At 33.4% G+C, this 15,223-nt stretch overlaps 2 protein-coding genes across 2 annotated transcripts; one reads left to right on the top strand and one right to left on the bottom strand.

The window, feature by feature from the left end:
- Positions 1-3,291: 3,291 nt before the first annotated feature.
- Positions 3,292-8,710, bottom strand: LOC110810682 (P-loop containing nucleoside triphosphate hydrolases superfamily protein). The gene is made up of 7 exons (XM_022036915.2): positions 8,347-8,710; positions 7,877-7,978; positions 7,713-7,799; positions 6,957-7,050; positions 4,871-4,927; positions 4,714-4,793; positions 3,292-4,618 (listed from the first exon to the last, which is right to left on the bottom strand). Exons 1-7 carry the CDS (start codon positions 8,568-8,570, stop codon positions 3,469-3,471), a joined length of 1,794 nt encoding a protein of 597 aa, XP_021892607.1. The 5' UTR covers positions 8,571-8,710; the 3' UTR covers positions 3,292-3,468.
- Positions 8,711-9,942: 1,232 nt separating this feature from the next.
- Positions 9,943-15,067, top strand: LOC110810666 (Outer membrane OMP85 family protein). Its single transcript, XM_088219294.1, has 11 exons — positions 9,943-10,200; positions 10,401-10,467; positions 10,595-10,630; positions 11,006-11,150; positions 11,400-11,558; positions 11,697-11,767; positions 11,867-11,945; positions 12,085-12,200; positions 12,861-13,008; positions 13,115-13,184; positions 14,414-15,067. Exons 1-11 carry the CDS (start codon positions 10,167-10,169, stop codon positions 14,569-14,571), a joined length of 1,083 nt encoding a protein of 360 aa, XP_088075420.1. The 5' UTR covers positions 9,943-10,166; the 3' UTR covers positions 14,572-15,067.
- The last annotated feature ends 156 nt before the right edge of the window (positions 15,068-15,223 follow it).

Here is a 15,223-nt window from a genome sequence, read left to right as displayed (position 1 = left end):
CCTATATCGAAGTCAAAAGGCCAACAGGTGAGCCGAAAAATGAGAGTGGAACTCAGTCGAGCCGCAACCCAAAAACTCCTCCGATAAGCCCCTTGTTGTCTATCGTTTCCTTCTATTCTTTGACCAATGTGTTTCTCGTCTCTTTCTGGTGCAAGTTACCCGAAGAAAAACCTCAACTGCAAGAAAAGAATGGCGGAGCTACCGCAACAGAGAACATCCCTACATATAGGGTTTTAGTTTTTCCTTTTTTCGGTCGACAGAGGCTCCCTCACCCTGTTTTTAACAGGTTTCCATGCAAAACTGGCTAAAATCAATCGAAAACAATCATGCCGAGAGGAAACACCACCATAGACAGTGGAGTCGGCGCCAGAGCACTGCAGCGCCGCCGTGCCAAAATCCTAAACCGGTCGAAAAAGTTTAAAAATACTTATTTTAACCTTTTTAGAGTATTTTGGGATACGTGACACGTGTTTTGATTTTCATAAGAAAAACTCAGGAAATCCGAGAGCCGACATAATGCACAATGAAAAAAATAGTATTTCGAACACCGATTTGGGATAAAAATTCCTTACTTTTTTCCCCTGTTATGGTAAATTAAAGTCTAATAACTAATAATGGTGTGTTTTATAAAAATTAAAAATCTATAAAATTAATTACAGGTCACTAGTGGAGCTGCAATCAGTTAGTGTATAATTGTCATAGGCTTATTGTTTATTTTCTTCTATATTGTCAAAAAGATTTACTGTTGAATCATGTTCTATAATTTATTAATTTTAATTATTTTATCGTTATTAGTTTATCTATTCATTTTGTCCATATCTATTGATTGAATTGCGTATTGTCTAATTTCATGATTTACTGTTGATTTGTAAATATGAAATATCAGTATGTAATTGTGATTAGTTGATAATGTAGATACATATATGAAAAGCTCATTGGGTATCCTGAAAAAGGATGTACAGACTTAGTGCATATGAAAACCCAACTGTAGACATTATCTTAATCGAACGAGATTGATAAGCTACATACCGGAAGGGGTTAAGAGGTATAGATCACCCTCATACCGGAAGAAGTATTGAAGTTGTGGTGTGTTTGGTGCCTATTACTCAACAAGATATGAGGACGGCCGATTAATTGATAAATTAGGTATTGGGTCCACGTATACGAGGTATCCCTATGAACTCCCAAATGTACTAATAAGGGGGTAAGAATGTAAGTTTACTGTTATTGTTTTATTTAAATGTGTAATAAAATGTTATTCGAGTTATTGTCTTCATAGGTCGATTTTAAAAACTCATAAAGGTAAATATGAAATAAAATTTTGTATGTTAAACGAATTTATTTAAAAAGAGATAATGACTCCATTAGATATTTGACGATTTTTTTACCAATATTTGATTTCCGTATCGGTATTAAATATAATATTCTTACTGGGTTAATGTAGTTCATCTCTTTTATTTAACTATTTCATATAAAAAAAACTAAGATGTAGATCCTGAACAGTAAGAATGCTGCGAATAAGAGCTGTCTCCCGCATCCCATTAGAATTGTCTAACGGATGTCAATTCTATAGGATCTTTAGTTATGTTTCCTTTTGCTTATTTATTTAGTTACTGAAACTCTCTAAAAGGAACATTCCCACAACCCTAGTGGGCACCCCAATTTATTATGTAAGAAATGCAAACTCTGAACTCTCAATTGCTTCCGCTTATATTTACTTAATTCAATATTTTCATTTTCTTAAATTTTGGGCCTTCACAGCAGATGTCGTAAACAAATATATGAACGATCATGTAAATTAATGTATGTATTGATAACAATTAAATGATTAAATTGAGTTTAATCTTAATAAATATTTTATTATGACTATCCAAGTGACAGTTAAATGTTTTAATTGCTTTTTCCATGTGTACTTTATTAATAAATTTAGAAAAAAAAAGTCAAAATTTAAATAATTTACATGTAAGAGTGGATTTTTTTTTCCAAAAAAAAAAGAGTTGACTATTTTTTTTGGGACCAAATGGTTTTTAATTATTTTTAACTTCTAGTCAATTTTAAAATATGATTTTCATATTAGTTTATAAATGATTTTTAATTTTATTATTTTAATTTATTTTATTTTTATTTGATATAATATATGAATATAAACCAATAACTATCTTATATATCTTTTAATGTTTTCATTTTGCATAATTCGTAGGTTTTTATTGGCGGAGTGATCTTGATTGAAATAATACTGAGATTAGTAATAGTATCGTACTTCAAAATAGATACATAATTTCTTAGTTTTACGTTTAATCGTGTAACTTTCTTCTCCGAAAAAAAAAAAGTCAATGAACCTCGTTGTAATTGGGTCTAAAATATAAGAACATTTTGTAATTAATGTTTCTCTATCAAATGGATAATTGTTAAAAATTTTATTTCAATCATAACAAATAACTACTTTAATTTTTCTAATATTCGTGACATATAAAATTACAAAATTTCATTTTATACTTTAAGAATAAGTATGATTTGAAATTATAGCATCGAGAAATTCTTTGAATGGATGAGGGTATTTCAAAAGTTTAAAATCTATGGTGCAATTATATAGATTGATATCATTATAGAAAACAAAAAAAAAATGTAAATTTGTTAGAAATATAATGAAAATAAACTAAATGAGATCATAATATTAACATTATATTTAATTATGATTATTACTTTGTGCTTTTATTTACTAATAAAAGTTAAAATTTAGTTACGATCATGATTATAATATTTACTAAAGTCGAGTACTTATTTCAACTAAAGCTTCTGTATCAAGAGCTCATCAATCAATTTTTGTTAAATTCAAAAAGTTACGCTATTTAATTATTAAAATTTATGATAATTTATGAAAATATTATCAAATTTTAAGGTAATTTATTAAAAAAAAAAGATTACAAGCAAAACTTTAAAAAATTATATATATATATATAGAGATATGATTACGAAGTATTTCAAAATATTTTATTTCAATTCATGTAGAAAAGAACAAAGTATTTGTTAATAATATACTATTTGCTTTTTGAAATAATTGCTAACAACGTATTTGTATAGATACAAATACTATTATCGCTATAATAATTCATGTAAAATTAACTTTTTTCGTATAATCACAATACTATTTAGTCGTATTTTATATGTTAGTTTTGATTCTCTTGAGAACTCTTATACTCAAGTATCTATATAAATACATTGCCCATCTTTTTAAGGATAACAACAAGAACATCGTTTCATTTCATTCTTTTATCACCGAAAAGACAAAAGTGATAAAAAAGACACATGCATTTGCAAACCAATAACAATATTTGAACCACGAGCGTTTAAGTTATCGGAAATATGGTTCCCACTTCTTCCTCAGAGTGACAGTCTCCATTTGAGAAGTAAACGGCTAAATTTGCAGGCATAGACTGCTCGATGGAGAAGCACAATAAAATCTGGCCCTTAACCCGCTGACAAAGGACCTGTATTCACTGGTTTCTGGAAGGCTCTTGCAACTGGCATTCCGTCATCATCATTGTTGCTGACTCTCCACGAACGATCTTTTTTCCTTTGCGGTTTTTTATGGTGTTTATGAGATGAGTCTGGTTTCTTCTTAGCAACCTTCTTTGAAGCAAGCCCGTTTGCTAGGTCAAATGAGTTAAGATCATCCAGCACGTGTTCAAGTACAGGAGAACTTTCATCTTTATGTTCTGGAGAGTTTTCAATGTCTGAAGCATCATCAGATGCATCCAACTCGTCTATTTCAGACAAGCTCATTTCTGCAGGAGCTTGAACACTATCATCATCAGATATTCCAGGAGGCATTTTGAAGTGGGGAATCTTACCGTCTATAAAATCTTTCAAAATTTGACGTGCTGCTCTTGTTTCATCAGGAAGTCCACTTGCGGCTACATATCCACGAGAAGCACAATAAGTCCTCAAGAATTCTATTGCAAGAGGAGGCCGAGATTGTGGTTCATATGGCTTGGGCTTTGGCAGATTTATGTTGTATACTTCCTCAATTACATGCCTTGGCACTCGATTGGCCACAACTTGCACCGCCTCCCTGTGCTCAGTCATTCTATCAATTGGCAACACTCCTGAAGCAATCATCTCATATCTCGAACTAGAGAATGATGGAAATACCAGTCCAGGGCAGTCACACAGGGTAAGCTCATCAGAGATTATCAATGTTTGGAAATGCTTTGTTTTTCCTGGAGTAGAGGTGACACCTGTTCGCTTCTGGCCAACCAAAGCATTAATTGTCGAGCTCTTTCCCACGTTAGGGTACCCCACAAATCCCACAACTACACTCCGAGGGACTGAACTTCCTGAAGCATCTTCAACTTGAGATTGAACATCAGATGAGGCTGTGGTATTCAAACCAGATTTTCTCTTCATTTTGACCACCTCTTGTGCTTCAGACTGCAAACGCTCTAGAAGCTCATCCCTGCCATATATTTTTATATCAGGATCAACTATCCTTTCTGATGTATTATCTGTCTTCCATGGGCCACTAAGACTTTTCCCTTCTAGAGCTGCAGAAGCAGCTTTAGCGGACCAGAAGATGAATAAAATCTCGTGAAGACGAAAATATTTTGCCCATCTCTCCCTGCAGATAAGGAAAAATGATGTCAATATATACTACGTGGAAAAATGGCAAACTGATAATGACCAGCTAAAGGCACTTAATCAGGGAACACTAACCTGACAGAAAATGGCAAAAGATCTGCCTTGTTTACCAGAAGCAATGTCTTTTTATGCTCATCAATTTCTCGAGCATATGCCTATATCAGAGTCAAATAACAAATGAAATCTACACATGGAAGGAAAAGTGCAAAAAGAACTTCAGAACATGAATTACCTCAAGATCAGGACAACGGTAGAATAGCGGATCTCGTGCATCAACCACCATTACCAGCTATAAAAAATGAATTCATGGTTACTTGCAAGTAGTTAACCATAGTACAAAAGCATATAGATGATAATGTTTCAAGAATTCATGAAGGATTGAGTAAAGAATGAATTGGTTGCGAGCTTTTAACATTGCCAAAAGAATAGTTCAGGAACACATGACTTTATTAATTTCAGAGTCATTAACATTCATCAAGTGAATGTTACATCAGCAGACTCTAAAGTGAAGAAGCAAGAAAAACCACCATGTGTTCCTATTGCTCAAGATCTTTCCTAAAAGTAATTGTATGGAAGTTCCACTAAAGGAGATACTTGATACACCAATTGGTCAATATCTTGATTTTATCCTACCACCAACATTCACACTCCTAACTAATTGCATGTTTCCAATATTTTTGGTATTGAGAAAGCACAAAGCCTGGTAAGTTTTCATGAGAAAATTCAAATATCAATGTTTTATATTGATTGCCACTTCAAAACACATGGATGAGTTTTCTTTAACCAGAGGAAAATGATTGGCATGAGTTACTAGTTGGATCATTGGTGTGCAGAATCTGTGGATGGCCTCCTTTTAGGATGTATTCTTTATCATTTTCTCACTTATCATGTTCAAAAGAGACAAGCTTAGAGATTATTTTGTGGAATACAATGGTGATGCCCAATGGAATATCCCTTTCTTTGATAACCTAAATGGAAGTTAATTCGCATTTAACTCATTGAGGACGATAGACTGGTTTGGAAGTTATCTAAGGATGACGGAGTTTCAGTTAAATCCTTTCACCACCATCAGCTTTTTGATCCATGTTGGGCTACTTTCCCTAGAAACAAATTTGGAATCAAAAGCTTGTCCCTGCATTGCTTTTTTTTTTTTGCCTAGGAAGCAGCTTGGGGGAAGATCCTCACTTCAGAAAATCTCATAAAACAAGTTTGAATACCGGTTAATGATTGCTTTTTTTTTGCCTTGGATTGGAATCCCCAGGCCATCTTATACTTAGACTAGAATACTTTGGAGTTCTGCTCTAGCTGTCGTAAATATCAGTTGGGTCATAAGTTAATCAGTCGAAGATCAAATTCTGGGACTAGAATGATACTAAGATGCTAAACTCAAAAAGAAGGATTATCTCTCTTATTCCCTATTTCTTTTCTTTGGGTCAGAAAGAGGAGAATTATTCCTCCTCTTTTGCCTCTACTAGGATCATTGCTCGAGAACTCTCTAAATTTGTTCAAAGGTCATCCCATCCATGATGGGATTGATGTTCTTGATCTGATTAACCTATTAAATCTTTGTATTTTTGTAATAAGACTATTTTAAAAAGAAAAGTAATTTTGTAATTAGATGCCATTCCCTTGGCGACTCTAAATGAATTACCTTTTGTATCTAAAAGAAGAGCCACAACTCATCATTACTCCTATTCTTATCAAGATTTTCTCAAGGATGTGAGTAACACAATCCTATTAGATGTAACATGTAAATTGTCCTTATATTTCACGTCTTCTCGAAAACAAAATGTTTAGGTCATCCACACTACAAGTCAACATTGGAAGTCATAGACGAAGCAAGAGTGAGGGGCCAGAATCAATCTAAGCTAAAGAAGGCTCTGCCTGGCCATGCTAAAATACTAACACAGTTGCAGATCCAGGAAATAAAGCCTACGAGTCATGAGTAACAAAACATACATAGGAAAAATATGCACAAATAGAATCTTCAGCTATTTCACGAAAAATTTTAAAACCTTGGCATATCCCTAGTTTAAAAATGCATTTTCTTATTTAGAGGAGTGCAACTGCTGAATTCAAATAAATCTCTAGGATATAGATTATATTTCCAAAATACGTGTTTTGCTTTTAAAAGTTTTAGTACTTGTGGCTTGACTGTTAGTGAGACAATACACTAATGTTAATTTGAATACATGAATAATTATGAGTTAAAAAAGTTTGTCAAGTGGATGGCTTAAATTATATTTTCTACAATAAAAAAAAACTAAAATTTAAAAATATTTAAAAAATTAAATTAAAATAAAAAAGAACCAACCTACCAAATCACTCCGCTCGACTACTCGCCAAAGTTGTCTCCAGATATCAAGATTCTTCTCAAATGGGGTGAGAACAAGCTTCTCATTCTCTTCAAGTCTGAATCAAATTCAGATATATGATTATAAGAATACAGAATCCAATAGATATAAAATAAATTAAGAAAAAGAACTCAACCCCTCAAACAATATGGCATAGAAAGCAGAAACAACTTAAGAGAACAAATCCTGGCAATAGACATGAAAAAGAAAAGAAAACGCAATCATCGAGGCATCCAACATGTTTCGCAGGGCACAATTAATAACAAACACACTAAAAGGTCGGAAGGTAGAGCACTTCTCTCTCAGATGCTTGAAACCACTTATATATCTTGTCCATAAATTATTAGCACTCCAGATTAGCAGAAAATTGGAAAAAGGCTTTCAAAACCTGAGCTAGATCATCCTTCCATTACTATCACATACTATATCTTTTTCATGTCATTTTCCACTGTCCACAGAACTTGGAATTTCCCTGTGTTTGAGGCCCATGATAATAAGTATAACTTCCATTTCTTTTCCAAACAACTTAGAGTAGGGAAGAACAAAACTTTAAGCAAGAACATATGTTCAGATTACAAAGTAACGCGTAAATATGTCGACACCACTCCCCAGTCCTATTTTCCACAGAACGCCAAAAAACTGCCAAAAGAACTAAAATTCAATTCTCTATGCCAAAAAAATCTAGCATATTTTCACATTTTTTGTCCCAGTAGCACTAACCTAGCAAGCAACCGACGCCAATCTAAGAAAGCTTGTCTCTCATTGGCATCAAGCTCTTCCACGGACATTCCTGGATTCCATGGAGGCCTGCATCAAAAGCAAAACTTTTTAAGACCTTCGATTCAAAAAATGATACATATCGTAATTATGTGGACTACACTTGCCTGCGTGGAACTCGAAGACTGCTAGCATACAGTTCCTCCTCGTTCTTCTGCTGTTCTCTCAATTCCCCGGATGTTATGTTACTGGCGCTGGAGCTTGTGTCCCTGATGAAAAACGGTACACCATCAAAATCTATGGATATACATTTTAAACAGACTGCTATCAAACTTTTTTGCTCACAAAGTAGCAACTTTAAGAACCTACAGATAATGCATAAACAAACATCATGAAACTCCTACAGTCTAACCTAATACCAAAGAAGAAACAGACAATTATAATGTTAAGACTCCATCCCCCATTTAGATTTACAGATATCAACTATCCCAAAGTAATAAATATGCGAAGTGATGAGCTCTAAATCAAGTAGTAACAACTTCAAACAAAGAGTCGCACAAAACAAGGACCAGAAGCACAAATTAGAAATCAACAACAATAAGCTGAAAATATTTGAAACTTAAAAATTGAAACCAACAAATTGATGAGGAGATTCGGGGTAGGATGCTGGAGGGAGAATAAGCGGTCAGCCTCGTCGGCCTGCTCAATAATGGCGTCGATATCGCTGACATCGGTGACGGACTGGAGAACCTTCTTGTGCTGCGCCTTGTAGAACAAACCTTTCTCTTTGGACTGCTGAATCATCTGGTTATGGTGCTTCACCAGTGTCCTTCCCAGACCTGTCTTCTCCTTCTTCCCCATCCCCCTCCTTCTTTCGATGAAATTGAAATTGGCCTAATTAGCTCAAAATCTGAACCAGTATGTTATCTTTGTCTGGTTGTTCTTGCCGAGCTGCGTTCTCGTGAAAACCTACCTTGCCCGTAGCTCCAGGATCAATTACATAATACACATATACATATACATATACATATCTTACATATATGTATATAATATATATACATATCCATGCGAGTTTTTTATTAAGAAAAATTAATATTATTATTATTTTTAATAAATAAATATATTAATTTTAGAAAATACTAAATAAATATATTAATTTTTTTTAATTTTAATTATTTAAACATAATAAATTTTTGTAATATATTTTTATTTATTTTAACATAATTTTTTTAATACTTACCTTAAATTATAAAATTAAATCTATTTTAATAACAAAATATGCATTCAAACTTATAATTATTAATATATTTTTTAAATTAAGTACTTAACTATTTTAATAATTATTATAATATATGCGTGATCAATAATATTTTAATATGACACTTGGTTGGAGGGTTTCAGTAAAAGTATTCGGTATTGTATGACATTTTGAACGGTCTGAATATGACTTGAAATATGGGTGCGGTTAAAGTTACTTGAGATGAACGGTCTGTTTACGGTTTAATGATTCATCATGAGCCGGTTCATATTAATATCGGCTTAAATATGATTCAAAATATTAGAATTCGCTTAACTATAAGTTTGAGGATCCAGTTTTAACATATTTATAAAGAAGAGAATAGTTGTGCTGATTTCTTAACTAATCATATTTTTTCGGACTCAAATAATTTCTACTTATACTCCCGATCTGTTGCTGACCTCATTTCAAATCATCCAACATGATCTAATCAAGTTGTCTTGACCTAAAATGTGTAACGTCGGGACTCTTTTTATATATATATATATATATATCTATTTTTTTAATTAAAAATAATATTTTAATTATATTAAAAAATATTACTTTAAAGTTATGATTATTAGTACATATATTATATAATTATAAGATATTTAATAATGATCAAACTAAAATTTTATAATTATAATATTTTAATTTATATAAATTTTTTATTTATTTTAATAAGAAATATATATTCGAATTTATAATTATTAATAATTTTTTTATACATAATATTTTTATTTATATTGTAACTAATTTTATTTTTAACTTATATATGATAAATACATATACGAATTAATGAAAATAATATAAATATAGTGTATTATTCGTATTTAATAAATTATTTTTATTTAAAAATTTATATTTAATATAATAAAAAATTTAAAAAGAAATAAATTAAGCACGTGCAACCACGCGCATCAAACCGAATGAAGAAGCAGAAAAGAGATAACCTCAGTTTCTAACACTCCTTTTCTTCACCCAGCAGCACCGCATCATTTCATTCGGAAGCCATAATACCAAAACAGGGGCCACTTCAAAGCTCTTTCTTTTTCTGCTTTTTCATTGTTCTTTCTTGTAAATTCTCTCTTTCTCTCATGGAGATGGAATTTACAAGGTGCTACATGTAATGGGTCTCTGCAGTCTCTCTCTGGTAATGCCATTTTTACTTCATTAATGCCATGGGAGCTCAGAAGAGCATCCATGCGGGGAAAGGTTAGTCCCTTAACGTTTTCTCTATACTTTTCCCCAATATGAACATAAATTCAATACGGGTACCTGCTCACAATGCGGTATTCTTGGTAGTTTTTGGTTTCTCGATTTCTGATATTCCATTGTCTGGTTGTTGATAGACTGATAGATTGATTTTTGTTGATGATGATGATAATGGAAATGGTTTCTTGTGTTAATGGCAGCCAAGATTGATGTTAACGTTGATTTCACTCATAAGCTATGTGCTTCTTTGATGCTCCCCTCTTTCAGGTTTTGGCTTTTTGCCCATCTCGTTTTTCAGATTCTTATTCTCTCCTTTTGTTTTTTGTGCTCTGTTACTGGAGGAGTTCCTGTTAATGGAATTTACAAAAAAATAATTTTTTTTTCCTTTTTATAGGGACACTGGAAGTCCTCTCTCACTAGTGATTGGCAGGTGAAGTTCTATTTTTATCATGTAATTGATTGGCTTTGCCTTCTGATAATTAGAGGAAGATATTGTGAGTATCTATTGTTATTTTTCTTAATTGTTATTGGCAGAAATTTCCTAGTGTTTGCAAACTAAAAGAATCCAATGGATCTGATGGAATGTCCTATAAACTCTGTTCCTAACAATTTGAGTTGAGGTTTTAAGCCTCAGTTCAGGCTCAGAGTTGTTAAGGTAGTGGTGTTTGGTTCTAGGTGTTACAATAGAAAGTATATTTCCTATTACTTTCTTGTTTTTCGTTGTTAGATGTAGTTTTATTAACGGGAAACAAGCAGGGCATTGGGACAGTAGTTTAACAGTTAGATTCAAATTTGTTTCTTCCAGTCTCTGCATTAAGCATCCTAATTTATTTGGTGGAAGTGAGAAGCTCGATGTATCGTGGGATAAAGGGCTGTATGATTCAAATGTGTTGGTGGCTTATAGAAGGCCCCGGCCTGAATGGCTTGCGCAGCAATGTTTTGTCCTTCAGGTCAGTATATGCTACATTCATTCTTGTTCTCACTTGAACCAGCGAATATATGTTATTTCAATACTTGTTGCTTCTTTTACCTTGCACAATACTGAAAGACTATCATTTTCATGCAAGTGAGGTTTCACTAGAATTTTCTAAAATAAATTATTTTCATTTGCTAAGATTATTAGTTGGTTTGTATATTAATCTTATTTCCATTTAAAATTTCTCGGATATATATTCTAATTCATATATGACTTGCCCCAGCATTCTTTCTCACCTGAGATTGGAGTCCATGGTGTTCCTGTTGATAATTTCTCCCGTTCAGGGAGTGGAGGTGTGAATTTGTCTAGATTATCAATGGGGTTGGATTTGAGTGAACCAGCAAGTTCCAAGTGGAGTAGCACAACTAGTATAAAATTTGAGGTACCAGTTATGCTTATCATGCATACCCTAAATCAGGATCAATTACATCTACATTATTGTGTTATATCTAGATGCAGTTTTTTGAACTCTCTGTTACTTTGAGAAGGAAATTGAAAGTAACAGATATGGACTGTGCAGCATGTTTGTCCCGTAAGTGATGATGGACGCCCTATCACTAGAGATCTTGATGGGTTTCCCATTACCTGCAGGTAATTGAGGGTTACTCAACCTACTCTTCCAACACTTTGAGCAATAAACTAACAACATTAATCTGATGGTTAGCATTCTGTGGATTCCTTGTCATGTAGTGGCAATTCACATGACAGCATGGTAGTTTTAAAGCAAGAGTCTCGATTTGCAAAGGCAAATGATCACAGTTTCTCTCGTGTAAGTTTGTCTTCAATCTCTGTTATTTTGCTTTGGCTGCATTCTTAATATCATCTTGATAGGTAATCCTGACTGATTATATTACCATATTTTACTGTCATATCTCATTTCACTGATTAGAAGCTTCTCATAATTTCAGTTCAGTATGCAAATAGAGCAAGGTATTCCCGTTCTGTCTAAGTGGCTAATCTTCAACCGGTTCAAATTTGTTGCATCAAAGGGTGTCAAATTGGGGCCCGCATTTTTGTTGACAAGGTAAGAAGCATATTCTTTGGTGCCTTCGGAGAATATATGTGACATCTGAACAATGGTAAGCAGAATTTTTGAAGCAGAAAAGCTGGGAAGAAATAGAAAAGGACAGCTGCAGCACCAGTATATAGGTGTTGAGCTAGGGGACACAAAAACTATTCAAAAGTGAACTGGAAAATATTGATTTATTTTTAAATTTATCAAAAGCTGTGAACTAATAACATCTACCTTGATACCACGAATGCGGTGGTTCAGTAGGTAACATTATTGTGTTTTACTTGAAGGTTATGAACTTAAGTCTTACTAAGAACATAGAACTTGTCATCTTGTAGGTATAGTTATGGGCCGACAGTGATATGTTCGTAATGCTTGATCAGCAGCGCTTATGGTGCAATTCATTAGTATGTTGGTAGACTTGCAGTGACCAAATTAAGTTTTGTCCTAACAAGCAATGACGTAGGCAAGCAAAATTGGATAGAACCCTTAGTTAAGTTAGCCATAATGGATTAAAAAACTTGACATCATATTTTATTCCTCAAAAAAGAAAAGTTTATTTTGATTGGGAATAAAGTCGTTGTGCTCTGTACATGCTTCATTTGTACTGGATATAAGTGTAAGGTTTTGGACCCATCAAAATTTATACATACTTACCCTTTTCTCTACCAGCCTGACAGGTGGTTCCATTGTAGGAGATATGGCTCCTTACCAAGCATTTGCAATTGGGGGTCTAGGCAGTGTGCGGGGTTATGGCGACGGAGCTGTTGGATGTGGAAGATCATGTCTAGTTGCTAACACTGAATTGACAATTCCTTTGGTATATGGCTTTTTGCTTTATTGCTAATTCGGAAGGTTGAAATTTTTAGATTGAGTTCAATATGATACCACATTATAATACCAATTGAGAGCAATTCTTTGTTCAGAATAAGATGATGGAAGGTGCTGTTTTCTTGGACTGTGGCACTGACTTGGGCTCTGGTCGTCTTGTACCCGGTAAGCTTCATTTCTTTCACTTTTCTTAGAAAAGAGACTAACCGATGTTTTCCTCTTTCAAGGGAAAAAAGCAAAGCTTACATGGTCTGAGAATTTTCACTTGAATTCATTTGCATTTTGCCTTTCCCTCCAGTTTTTTGATTTTTCGTGAGTGTTACATTTTCGTTTGTTTTGGAATTGAAAGGAAAAGAGAAACTTCTTTTAATCAATTAGAGCTCTTTTATGCTTATTTTTTTCCTGTTTGGACCTTCTGAAAGTTTTTTTACTTATTAACCCAATCATCTCTCTTGAATACCTTTCAAATGCAACCATCAAGCTAGACTGAATGAATCCTTTTGGCTTTAGGTAAATCTCCATTGTCCTTTTGGCTTTAAGAAGAAACCTTCTTTGCATTCTTCTGAAAGTTTTTGTTCCACTTCTAAAGTAAAAGCACCATTTTTTGGGAGGAAACCTCAATCTTTTTTTACCCCAAAATTTTAGCCTAATTTTAAAAATTACATTTTGCCTGAAGTTCCGTTACTCAAGGCAATGATTTTTTGTTCCTGAGGACGCATTTTTTCAATTCGTTAGGAGAAATGCTCCTTCCTCCTGCCCTACGAGTTTTATTTTTTTCATAATTAATCAAATATATATATCTTTTTGAAATACAAAGTGTAAGGGATATTATTAAGAATCGGCACCAAAAGGGTGACACTCATGAACAAAATATTTACATGTCTGCTAAAATGTCAACAAGATTCCCTAAATCCTCCGTCGAGAAGAGAGGATAACCCAATAACAAAAATTCAATAGTCTGGAAAATCATTCACATCATCAATCCCTTCGAAAGCTTTTTTGTTCCTCTCCTTCCAAAACGATCAAAAGATGGTGAATGAAATTAATTCCGCTTGTTTCCTCCGCCCATTGCATAATTAATCAAATATATTCCTCCCTTTTAATTATAGTCCTCAAAGGGTTCAGTTTGATCTGATTTCTCAAGTCAGAAAATATTCAGTCAAATGCTTCTAGTGGCTTAGAGAATGAACTAATTTATAGTCAAACTGAATTTTGATTTCTCTTCTGGCATTATGTGGACCATCTGGTTGAGATATTCCAACTTGGTTTTGCTTCAAAATTGACTCCTCATTTGATTTATTTTACATGAATAGATATTCAAGAAGAGGCCTCTAGTCCCCTGCATTTTGAAAATCGGTTTCTCTTAATTATCAGTTGACACGGAAAAATTTCAGGAAATCCGGCACTGAGGCATGGCAAACCAGGTTCCGGAGCTGGCTTTGGATATGGCTTTCGATTTAAGTCACCATTTGGTCACTTTCAGGTCGATTATGTCATTAATGGATTTCAACAAAAAACTGTTTACTTTGGCATCACCAACCTTGCTTCCTAACCTTCTCAAGCTCAAAACGGTGGTGTGATTAAATTGCTTAAAATTTCTTTGATTGTGAAAAGAGTTAAATCCTTTTCGAGAGAGAAGAAAAAAGAGGGAAAGAAACACGGGTTCGAAGTCTTCTGCTAAGAGAAGTACTGAGGCAATTGCAGGGTCATTCGGGAAGTGTACATGGGAGCTGCATACAACCAGGTTTTGATTTTCATCTTATTTGCAAACATTATTGACTAACAACACTGGAAATTTACACAATACAATTTCTTTGGGCTCAAGTCAACTTTGCTGTAGAAGAACAACTATTCATCTTTTGTTAAAGATATTTTCACAACTTCTATAATTTTCTTCTGTTCCATTTATATGTTTATGTGTTTATATGTATGTGCGGTGTGTGTGTATATATATATATATAGAGAGAGAGAGAGAGGGGCAAATAGGAATTTACTTGTATGAGTACTTGACAGCTAACTTATGTGATTATGAAGTTGTTCTTTTTTTATTTTTTCCTGTTTAGTCTAGTTTAGTTTTTATCTTAAATGCATGGAAGGGAATTTTATGATTTGTTGATATGGAGAAACCAGGTGTTGAAATTTACCATTTCAAAGAACTTCAAGTTTGTCTTTTAATCTTTCAGATTGCTTTCACTGCAGATGAA

Source organism: Carica papaya, chromosome 5, assembly GCF_054855325.1.
Source record: "Carica papaya isolate Zhongbai chromosome 5, ASM5485532v1, whole genome shotgun sequence".
In the NCBI taxonomy this organism is placed as follows: domain Eukaryota; kingdom Viridiplantae; phylum Streptophyta; class Magnoliopsida; order Brassicales; family Caricaceae; genus Carica; species Carica papaya.
Note: the sequence above shows the minus strand (reverse complement) of the source record. Positions and strands in the feature narration are given on the sequence as shown.

Coding starts and splice junctions, on each gene's coding strand:
- LOC110810666 (XM_088219294.1), top strand. CDS start 10,167: ATGGGAGCTCAGAAGAGCATCCATGCGGGGAAAG. Junction 11,559..11,696: donor CAACTAGTATAAAATTTGAG/GTACCAGTTATG, acceptor TGGACTGTGCAG/CATGTTTGTCCCGTAAGTGA. Junction 11,946..12,084: donor ATGATCACAGTTTCTCTCGT/GTAAGTTTGTCT, acceptor TCATAATTTCAG/TTCAGTATGCAAATAGAGCA.
- LOC110810682 (XM_022036915.2), bottom strand. CDS start 8,570: ATGGGGAAGAAGGAGAAGACAGGTCTGGGAAGGACACTGGTGAAGCAC. Junction 7,800..7,876: donor AGTCTTCGAGTTCCACGCAG/GCAAGTGTAGTC, acceptor CTTTTGATGCAG/GCCTCCATGGAATCCAGGAA. Junction 4,619..4,713: donor CTTTTGCCATTTTCTGTCAG/GTTAGTGTTCCC, acceptor CCTTATCTGCAG/GGAGAGATGGGCAAAATATT.